The sequence below is a fragment of the Sprattus sprattus genome (assembly GCF_963457725.1).
Source record: "Sprattus sprattus genome assembly, chromosome: 15".
NCBI lineage: Eukaryota > Metazoa > Chordata > Actinopteri > Clupeiformes > Clupeidae > Sprattus > Sprattus sprattus.
The window spans coordinates 16,183,814-16,194,952 of NC_137913.1; the positions used below are offsets into that span (position 1 = coordinate 16,183,814).

The 11,139-nt window shown below is 43.5% G+C and overlaps 1 protein-coding gene across 8 annotated transcripts in view; it reads right to left on the reverse strand.

The window, feature by feature from the left end:
• acacb (acetyl-CoA carboxylase beta) overlaps positions 1-10,800 on the reverse strand; it is a 30,885-nt gene extending 20,085 nt beyond the window's left edge. For 2 of the 8 annotated variants that reach the window (XM_080852764.1, XM_080852760.1), the window contains exons 1-14: positions 10,589-10,800; positions 8,988-9,571; positions 4,785-4,917; positions 4,271-4,409; positions 4,059-4,168; positions 3,641-3,722; positions 3,283-3,381; positions 2,830-2,939; positions 2,465-2,575; positions 1,989-2,198; positions 1,585-1,755; positions 1,050-1,211; positions 676-839; positions 103-253 (exon numbers count right to left, since the gene is read on the reverse strand). In XM_080852764.1, coding sequence (XP_080708890.1) covers positions 103-253; positions 676-839; positions 1,050-1,211; positions 1,585-1,755; positions 1,989-2,198; positions 2,465-2,575; positions 2,830-2,939; positions 3,283-3,381; positions 3,641-3,722; positions 4,059-4,168; positions 4,271-4,409; positions 4,785-4,917; positions 8,988-9,418 — 2,073 coding nt within the window. In that variant the 5' untranslated portion in view covers positions 9,419-9,571; positions 10,589-10,800. Of the gene's footprint in view, positions 1-102; positions 254-675; positions 840-1,049; positions 1,212-1,584; positions 1,756-1,988; positions 2,199-2,464; positions 2,576-2,829; positions 2,940-3,282; positions 3,382-3,640; positions 3,723-4,058; positions 4,169-4,270; positions 4,410-4,784; positions 4,918-5,419; positions 5,546-7,126; positions 7,520-8,987; positions 9,572-9,788; positions 9,810-9,874; positions 9,961-10,588 lie in introns of those variants that run through there. The other 6 variants (XM_080852761.1, XM_080852762.1, XM_080852763.1 and 3 more) reach the window with 6 other exon arrangements.
• Positions 10,801-11,139: the final 339 nt, after the last annotated feature.

The following is an 11,139-nucleotide window of genomic DNA, read 5'->3' on the forward strand; positions in this document are numbered from 1 at the left end:
GGCAAAGAATGCCAAGGAGAAAAAGAAGATACTTTTAATACATTTGTTTGTTTTGGTAGTGTTTCCCACCACCCATTTTGTTTTGTACGGGCAGGCTCGCACTTGCACTTTCTCTGAGATGAGGTGGTCTAGCCAGCCAGTGTCAATGTCATTATTCCTGAAGCTCTCCGTCTCCAGCAGCTTGATAAGGTACTCCACAGTAGTCCGGAAGTCTCCACGTATGGACAGCTCTTTCAGGGCCACCACCATGTTCCTGTAACACATTAAGATCTGGGTTAGTCATTTCTACATTACTGGTAGGGGGAACAGGAAGCCGTGTGTTTTTTATGGCTTCCTTCTTATAACCGGGACAATTAGGCTAAATTGCAAGTTTCTAATCAATACAGATGAAGAATTTGGTTGATGTGGTGTCATGAACTAGATTATAAGACATGGGTTGGAACAGGTCCACGGGTAATACTACAACATCTATAGTTGAGGAAATGTATTACAGATGAATGATAATACTTCAAAGACAATGTAAACTACACAGAATTGCTGACATGGTATTTGTTTGGTCTTCCCATTCATTCTACGTTGGGTTTCTGGGGACACTGTGTCACAAGTGTGACTGAAATCCTTCTGCTTCTTAACTTGTCAGTCCCCCGGGCTAGTCCAGTTAAAAAGCCAACTTACGAGATGGCCTCCTCGCGGTTCTCCCCCCAGGAGAAGCAGTGACCGAACTGGGAGTCGGCAAACTCATGCAGACCGCCTGTGGCCCCAACGCTGAAGTAGCCCCACACGTTCTTACTGCTCCTGAAGTTCAGCTCCTGCACAGTGCCCGAGCTGGGCTTAAACCCCTACAACACACATTAAACAGCAGAAGCATACGACTGGAGTAAGGAAACTCATTAACAGAGATAGACTGAACTGGGAATATAGATTGAACAGTCATGAGCAGTAGTGCTAGTTCAAGAGAGGTGTACTGTATAAAAAGGTTTCTATCCGTCCTAAAGAGCTAGGGCCGATGATGTTTAACATTGTAGACCCATGTAGGTCCGTCTCTTCACCTCGTCTGGGTTCTCACTGGTGATCCGTGCTGCGATGACATGGCCCCTGGGAGAGGGGACGAACTCTGGGGCATCGAAATTGATCACAGAGTCCCCCCACGGACACTCGCCGTACAGCATGCGGATGTCTTTGATTCTGTGCAGAGGGATGCCCATGCCAATCTGCAAAACATACACACACAGCAAACCTTTACACCCCCATCTGTAACCCTCACGACAAGATAGTAAAACCTTGCAAACAGGGTTCACTCTTCAGCGTGCACTCTACTCTTAATGTTGTGACTGTGACGGCCCATTATTGCTTATCTATAGTGCTTTTTTCCCCTTTCTAACCATTGAATTGGTATTGCATTGAATGAGAACTAAATATGTGCAGAGGATTGAAACACATAACTAAGGCCATGAAGCGATTTTTAAAATTAAAAACAAATAAAAATGAGATGACAGAGATGGGTTAAATCAATGCCAGAAGAGGTACTTTAAAGCACATAACTATCAGACGTCACTGTGATGTCATCGTGTAGGACTACAGCACCTGTAGCTGAGCGGCGGGCAGGTTGACGTCTGCGATCATCTCAGTGCAAGGGTGCTCCACCTGCAGACGAGGGTTCAGCTCCAGGAAGTGGAAACTGCCGTCGTCAGAGAAGAGGTACTCCACGGTGCCAGCACTCACGTAGCCCACCATCTTTGCCAGCCGCACGGCGTACTGACACACATGAATGGAGAGGGTCACTTTGACATGAATGTTTTGACTGAGATCAGATTTCAAAGTTAAAAGCCAGGTGGCCAAGGACCAGACAACATCAACTTTTGAAATCTAATGGTCTACAAATGCAATGCAATTATGCAATATGTTTTGCTCAAATCGCTCAGCAGCTGCTGGGTGAAGGGAAGGTCAACGCAGTCAGCACTGGCAGATCGATAACAAATTATTCTTACCCGTTCCATTTGTTCGAATGTCGATGAGGCAGCGATGGTGGCTGGCGCTTCCTCTATGATCTTCTGGTGTCTCCTCTGGATGGAGCAGTCTCTGCCAAACAGCGAGCAGGCATTGCCATACTGGTCAGCCAGGATCTGCACCTCCAGGTGACGGGCATGCTGCGCCAACTGCATGATGAAGATGGGTGACCCTGGCACCTCTGCTTGAACCTGAAACAGCAATAACACCATGACAACCCACCATCATCTTCAATCATCGATGACTGTAACAGTAGCACCAAAATTTGTGCCACTCGCTCGCCATCATCTGACCCAATCCCCCTTCAATCCCCCATTGACTGTTATGTTCATCAGCACGGTCTATAACCTAACCCAGCATGCCCCTGTAATTTGTCCACTCAACACAGTTCAGCAGTAAATTAAAAAAGACTTCCTGAGGATCCCTGAGATTTCCCATGAAATCCTGCAGCACTGACCTGCCTGAAGAAGTTGGGGAAGTCATCAGCACACTCCACTTTCCTGATGCCCTTTCCACCGCCACCCTCGGACGCCTTGATCACGATGGGGTAGCCGATCTTCTCTGCACTCTAAAACACCAAAGCATCACAATACGAATCGATATAAAGCAGTCCAAAAACTGTGACTGAGAATACACACAAACAAACATTTTAAGAAAACAATATCATAAAAAAATCACAGGGATTGAGTAAACCTGAAACATAACAATTGACACCACTCAATACTACCTTTACACAGTCCCCACTCTGCAGTGACCCTTTGAGGTAAACCCAATGTGTGGATAACCAGTGTTAATAATCAGCTGTGAGAAGAGTGTCCTTACCGCCAGTCCTTCATCCACATCCCCCACACAGCCCCTAACGAACACTTCCGGGGGAACACTGATGAAGTTGCCCAACCTCTGGTCCTCCTCTGCCCACTCCACCCTCAGTCCTGCGGAGACAATCATGACAAATCTTGCCCTCACATTTTTCACTGTCTTTTTCTTCCATGTTCTTTTATCTGCTAATTAACAAAGCACTTTTAATTACAAATGTGCATGAATTACGCTAGAGTAAAATTAACGTACCCTGCTCTGCCTTGCCACAAGCAAGACTTTAAACACAATGTAATGAGACTGTGTGTGATCACATGCTCTCAAATTATTTAAAAACCCAAAAAATAAAGATAAAGCGTTCTGTGAATAATCCACGATCATGTGTAAGGCAGCGAGTGAACTCAAGACTGTGAATGCAGCATGGATGCATAACAGCGGGCTGCTTGAAGGAGTGTCTACCTGAGCCGCTCCAGGGGAGGGTGGGGATGTCAGCACTCTGAGCTACGATGGAGGAGGCCACCTTATCCCCCAGAGCCCACATGGCCTGACAGGATGGACCTGAGAAATAAACACACACGCACACAAACACACACACACACACACACACACACACACACACACACACACACACATCAATACTCAAACACACACGCATATTCATAAACAGACAGATACACACGCACACACACACACACACACGTACATCAATATACATACATACATGCATACGTATATTCACACACACACACTGCATTCTAGTCCATTCTGGGGGTAATGTCTGTGCTCTGCTGTCTCAGTGGGGTGTAGAGTTGTTCACCTAAGAAGGTAATCCCAGCCTTGTGCAGCAGCTCTGGTAGTTTGGGGTTCTCTGATGCATGGCCCCATCCGGCCCACACTGCCTACAACCAAAAAAACAACCACAGTGGTTATAGATTATCTATATAAATTAACCACATTATTAACTCACTTTCAGTATAGCCACTTTATCACACGGTGCATTTCATCATATCTTTCTGTACTGGGAAAATTATGGTATTGTAAAGCTATGATTACTCCATTGTGATTATGATTACTCAAATACTTTGAATTCAGTTCACAATTTCACACAATTTACATACATAAGCCTAGAACTAAGAATCACCATGTCATTTTACGCCCCATTCTACAGCTATCAAATTTCATACCTTGAGTAACTCACTACAGCTGGTAAAAGTCAAAGACATGTATTAATTTACCTGCACTGGAATTCTCTTGGCAATATCCACGATCAGCTCAACGTTAGCGTAGTTGTTGTTATTAGCACCCCCTGGGACTGGCACATAGTGGTCGGCCATCTTTATGTATTCTGGAAGAAGCAGGAAGATTGATTTTAAATCACTGTTTTGGTGAGATACACATGAAAGAAAAAAAAGGGGGCCTCAAGTTACTGGAGGATCTTTGCCATCACCTGCATTTGCTTGAAGGTCCTCTGGGGCGACCATCACCACAAACCGGATGGTTCTCTCATTCCGGAACATCTCGTACGACCAGCGCCGGATGGACCGAATACATTTCACAGCTGCTATGCCATTGTTGGCAATGAGTACCTTGCAATAAAATCAAAGAGAGAGAATCTGATCTGAACTCCGATTGGCGTCCGGTGAGAGCAGGTGCTGACCCGGTGAGGCATTATGGAGCCCAGTTATGCAGAACAGAACTTGAACTTCTAGGTTCATAGATCTATCTGGATTTGTCCATTAACACAGCTTCTTCACCAGGTAGAGGAAGGGTGTGAAATGATCAGGCTTTCTACAGTTTTACTAGGGCCAGGTTATTCCTCCCCTTTTGTTTTTACACTTTTCCTTTGACCTGCAAGAGGTATTTTACCCTAATCTCAAAGCTAGTAAGATAGTGAAGTAAACCAAGGGCAGCAACATGTTTTTACACACACACACACACACACACAAACACAACAACCCTACCTTGTCTATGACCCTGTCTCCTCCGAACCGCGTGACGAACTCGGCCGGGGAAGCGACGGTGAAGTCTCTCGGTATGTCCATTTTGCGATGCTCTCGTCCCTTCTTCACCAGGTGGACGCCTGACATGCTGGGCCTCCAATGGAGACGAGACAGAGAGAGGTCAGATCATGGCATAGCTCAAGCTCCAAGAAAGGGAAGTGAACTTTACCTCCCTAGCACCGACTAGCAGATAAGACTCATTGTGCCACATAAACATATCTGCTGGCTATAAATAGTTTCATACAGTTGTTTCTATCTGAAGAACCATGGTAGTTCCATACTAGCTACATACCAAGAGTGGCCAAGAGGCAAGTGCAATACCATTTTTTAAGGAAACTACCTCATCCTTTTTCAGGAACAAACGGAATTTTTGCAGCTAATTTAGAAGGCGTAATTATTGTACTAACATCAAGTACTCTTGAAGCCAGAAGCAAGAGGAGACAAAGTTTAGCAGCTCTTGAATGATTTTTCTTTGGTCATAAATGCTAAAGCGTCCATACTCCAACACATACTCCGACATAACAAAATAATAACAGGATATAGATAAAATAGCCATTGATCAAGCCCTGTCGACGGAATACCATTATGTTCCTTACCGGCAGTCCCGTCTGCCATCTCGTCTTGTTCCTGAGCACTGTGTTCATTATAAATGTTCCCATGGGAGCAGCCGCCAATCACAGGTTAATGTGTCAACAAGCCAATCCACCCTATTCATCAACGCTCTGAGGAATTACAATGTGTCAACTGCTATAATATAATGAAAATTACTTCTCTAATTCTACAGAGCACAGGCTGTGTGCTTTAAAGTGTTCTTCTTTATCAGGTTCTAACTGACCAGTGCATGATATGAATCATAGGCTAATGGTGGTACCACGAATAGTAATAACAACAACAAATTAATTTCAAAGCTGTAACAAATTCTCAATAGATTCCTCCATGTCATGACAAGCGATCAGGCAACAAGGATGAGAATAACCTGACGGACTGACAGAAATGCATAGTTCCTGCGAACGCTTTCATATCAGTGCCCTTCAGTGCAGACATCAAGGACTGTGTTAAATTCCAGGAACTGGCATTTGGAGCCACATTACAGCTTTCACTCTAGATCATTTTTAATGGCTCAGGAGGTGCGGTTTCCTTAGTATACTCTAGTGCAGGGGTTTTCAACTGGTTTTGTCCCAGGGACCACCATTCCGACTAAAAAGTAATTTGCGGCCCACTGATGTGCCTGCATGCATGTGCATGTTTGTTACTGCCGTTGCCACGCCCCCTCCCCCTGCACAGATATTCTGCCTATAAGACGATATTTTCACGATATTCAAGAGTAATGTGAAATGTGTTGAAATATCAAAGCGAATTTATAAAAATAAAAATAAATCAATGGTGAACTGATCAACTTAGGCTCATGTCGCGGACCCCCTGCAATGCAGTAACGGACCCCCTGTTGAAAACCCCTGCTCTAGTGTCTGGCTTTAGTCGTGCATTGATAGATAGATATAGATAGATAGATAGATAGATAGATAGATAGATAGATAGATAGATAGATCTTAGGACAGATTGTAGGCCCCGAAATGTAATGTAATACTATTATGTAGTTCTCAGCAAAGGCCTCCACGTCTGAGTTATACCAAGTGGAATTACTGGGTGGATCCAAAACAACAGGTACAACACAACAGGTGGATCCAATCTAAAGTGGACATATATTGTTTTAAATATAAAAGCATCTTGATTAGAGCCAACAGAGTAGTAGGTAAGGAAACACTTTAAAAAGTCGAAATAATATCTGGCCAGCCTTCTGACCTTAAACAAAAAAAATCCTGTTTTCCAAAGAGGGCCACCCAAAGCACACCAAGATGCACTAACCTTTCGAGAGTCTGAAATCGATTTAGCAGAGTGTTCTCCCCCCATATCTAAAATCGGCAAGAAAAACCACTTGGTCCATGGTTTCCTTTCCTCTTTGCCTAACCACCTTCCCATACCCCTGCCACTTGCACGTAGACTTCCTCTATACACACATGGGCAGAACAAGCGTACACAGTGCTGGACAGATTGTTTTGAGTAATATACTACTACCCATAGTTTGACAATCATCTTTTACACCCGACAAAAAAATTAATTGAAGACCATTTCACAAAAACAACACTATTTTACTGATAAAAACACCTCTGTAAATCGGTCACATAAAAGTATCAGTAACTGTGTCCTAGATAAGTTCCCCCCTCCCCCTGCCAAAATAAATAAGCGAAACAAAACCAAGATCAGGTTTATACATGTACAAAAAGCAATGTTTTCTTCTTTCTCACCTCTCCCATCCTCAAGCATCCTCCCCATATTTCTCCTGAAAATGTTTCCCCACACAAAGTGCAAAACCGAGCTTTTCTCGTGCAGCTGAGGCTAGTGGCCCCTTTATCCAACAGCAAGAGTGGCAGTGCGGCCAGTTGAACCTGCGTCAAGTGGGTGACTGTGAAACAAGGGCAACCAACCAAGTACCTGAGATTTCCCCACAGGTCACACACAATTACACACATCCACCACAAGAAAGTGAACAAAAAACTAAAAATAAAACAGCGGGCACAGATCACATCGTTTCCTGTTATGTGAGGCTACCTTAATCTATTCCACCGCCCATAATTTGCTATTTCTTTTTATCACAAGAGCAGCACTTCTGGAAAACAAATGGTGTAACCCTGAACCGAAATTGCAGTAGGTCATTATCCGGCTGCTTGTGAACGTCAAAGTCAGACACACTTGTGCCATTTATAGTCCAAGGATGTGTGGCATGCAACAATAACACAGAACAGAACACGCAAAGGTCGGGTGATCCAACCAGTAGCCGCAAGGAGTGTGACGATGTCTGCATGCACACCTCATGGCTTGTCATGTTAACCTGTCAGCAGTTTAACAAAGGCTACAGGCATTTAACCATCAGTGGTGTGTACTTGTTTACACTCAATTTACACTAACTGCACATAAGTCTATATTTTTATTGTTTTTGTTTTATTTGCTTTGATCACAAGGCTTGCTTAAATGTTTATCTCATCAACTCAGAAAAATGCTTTTTAATTTGAACACGTCATAGCAACAATTATTTCTTCAAATCGCTTTACATTTAAAATTTCCCACAAGTAGCGATGACTTACAAATTTTAACTTTTTACACCCAACAAGCTGTCAAGTCTGAGGCAGAGAGTGCACATTTCCAGTGGCCTAAAATAGAATCAGCGAAGAATGTTCTTTATTTCATGTTGCAGACCTGAGGTTCCCTCCTGGCATGTTGCTTAGCTTCTCACATGAGAGGAGGACCTGAACCGCTGCTGGCCAATCAAGCCTTCAACCTCAGTAGGGTGGCCGTCAAAACAAGCAGAGATGATTTACCAAAACAAGAGATTATTTACCAAAAGTTCCCGTTTAGTCTTAGTATCCCAACAAAAACAACTCTGCTATGGGACCTAAATCAAGATCAAGCCACTGATGAAACTAGTTTTGCAGACTACATCAGGAGCAGCACAGCTGCCAGCTGAAATTGCATCCTGAATCACACATATGGACTGCCATTGTGACGCCTTCTGAAGTGAAGGCACTTGAGGTGGGTAGACAGCAGTGAATGACGGGGAGCTACACTATATGTTCTGCCTTGTGAGGGGGTGTGATGGCAAATCTATTTCTTTGTCAGTATTCAGCTAAAGGATGCACAGAATGATGACAGGCAATTAATACGATTCAAAATCACTTCATAGTTTGCCAATGGAACGAGATAAGCCGTGGCCATAGCCTGTGTTTACTGTCCTTCAAAATGCCCAAGGACTGACCCACAGAAGTATGGTAGAAATTGAATCCAGAGCACCCTCTAGTCTACAGCCTCCTGAGTATATTTACAAAAGAATACAAACAGGAAGAGGCAGCCCTTCTAGAGACTAAAAATAAATAAAAGGCCCAAAGCTGCCTTACCGCATTCATGTTATGTCAACTCAAACATACACAATGAAACACATGGCTAGCAGGAGACCTGACTTCTCCTGTATTGATACTTTTTGTACACAAAATATCCTATTACTAAGATCCAGGCTATCAGCAGCCTGCCATAACATAGACATCAGTGTGGAGGGGAAAACACACATCTATCAGGAACCAAATATTTACAGTATCTTTCATAACAGATACCTACCTCATGCTTGTTGAGGAAGGAATGGTGGCTGGTGCTGGCAAAGGCTGTGATTGTTGAGAACTAGTGGATGCAGATGGCACTTCGGTGGAACTAGGTTTGTCTGCTAGAGGCTGAACTATAACCAGTGGTTCATCGTCTGATGAGTTATCCTCAGAAGCCCCCAGAATGAATTTGAGTTTCTCTCTGCTCTCAGGACCTCCTCCAAGCCTGGGCCTGGATGATGAAGCCTGACTGGGGTTTAGAGAGGCGGATGATGGACCAGGAGGTTCTGTACCAGATGGGGGTTTACTGGCATAAGGTCCATCCATCTTGCTTGAGGTCTGAAGGGTTTCCTCCCCACTATGTGCAGAGGTAGATGCTGTCTGAGGGCCCACTGCTCTGAAATGTTCCTGACAGGGTTTATTTGGTTCTGAGGGTCTGCTTGGCTGCATCTTCCCTGTTGCTCACAAACAATGGTCCTCAGTCAGCTGTCAGTGGTCAGCTGTTAGTAACCCGATTGATATAAGTGATGTCAACGGATTACAAAGGTCCAATAAAGGAGGATTGGTGTATCCACTCACCTCCTCAATACACCAGACACACGCCTGTAAAATAAAGTTTCCAAAAAGTTATTGCTTATTACTCTTCATCATCTGACTCAACATACAGATACAACTATATCTGGCTATAGAGGTGTCAGGAAAAAACAATCACTAAAGAATCTTTCTGTGTGAGGACTTAACTCAGTGCATAATCCTCTTTAACCTATAAACCAAGACATACTCAAATCAATATTAATTTATATCCTGCTGTATGCTTTACCTATCAAACAGGAATAAGCATGCGGCAAAGCTGAAATACGGCAATGTGGCACATGCCTTGGCCGACAACAGAATGTGGACACATACTATACCGATGTGCTGTTCGTTCCCTTTCCTAGCGTAAATAGACGGTATCTGGCAGCTGTCTAGAGCTGGGGCAGTCCGTATGCTTGCCTCAGTTCTTGTGCCATATAGGGGAAAGGTGAATTATCGGTTAAGGATAAGGGGGAAGGGGACAAGAAGTGGGCTCTAAAAAACAAATAGCAGCAAGAGGCATGATATGGCTTCAAAGGTCAGAGCCTAGCTGGTTCACTGTAAATTAGCTGGATTGTGCTGGCTCGATTATTTGCCCAAGCCAACTCTGCAACGAAATTACGCTAGATATCCACTGTAGCTAGCTAGCTTTGACAACAGGAAAGCTAGGCACTCCTCATCTTCTACGGTAAAAGTTAAAATCCATTGCTCAGATGGCCCTGTTCCTGTTAATATGCAACCATTTCCCCACAATATTCAGGCTGGCTAAATGATTTCCTTCTGCACAAGAAGGTTTAAACGTAAACAAAACGTGCTCCGAGGCAGCACCACTTCACACTTAATTTCTGCGATATTGATATATGTATGGTCAAGCTGACAGTTCATGAACAGCAAAAGCCAACACTTTATATTCGTATGATATGCAAACCAGACTAAATCCATTCTCAAATATAAAGTTAAGAGCTATTATAAGAAATGTGAAATACTTTCCTTTAGTGGAGTTGGCGTTAGGAGTAGCGGAGAGCGTGGCAATAACGATGAGCTTACCGTTAACTTTCACTTCATGTTCACTTTTTCTGTGGTTCTGTCAATCTTGACATCATTTGGATGATGTTGGTTTATGGTAAATGCGGTTGGTTATTCATTGTTTAAACTGTTCTCGTACGACTTGCTTGCGTAGAAACAAACCGAACACGAGTCAACAACAAGCGAAAACCTGTGGATCAAACACGAGTCTGCTAAACTCATCACAACACTGCCACCCCCTTCGCAACAACACAGAACGAACAGAGATGCCATACAAAGCAACCTCCAGCATCATTTCCGGTGCCGAACGTCTTTTTTTAAACGAGGGAATTACTTCTTGCAAACCTTTAAAAAAAAATCACATAGTCTTGTTACGATTAGAAAATAACGTAGCCTATCTTGTATTTAAGCATCTCGGGTTCAGTAAAAAAAAAAAAAAAAAAAACATTAGAACTGTCAAGGGATGTCAGCTGTAGTGTCATCTGATACATATTCTCCATCTCGGCTTTTAAACGCAACTTCTGCAGTATTATCTTGAAATGTCCAGATTCATTGGTAGTCTATAGTGTTAA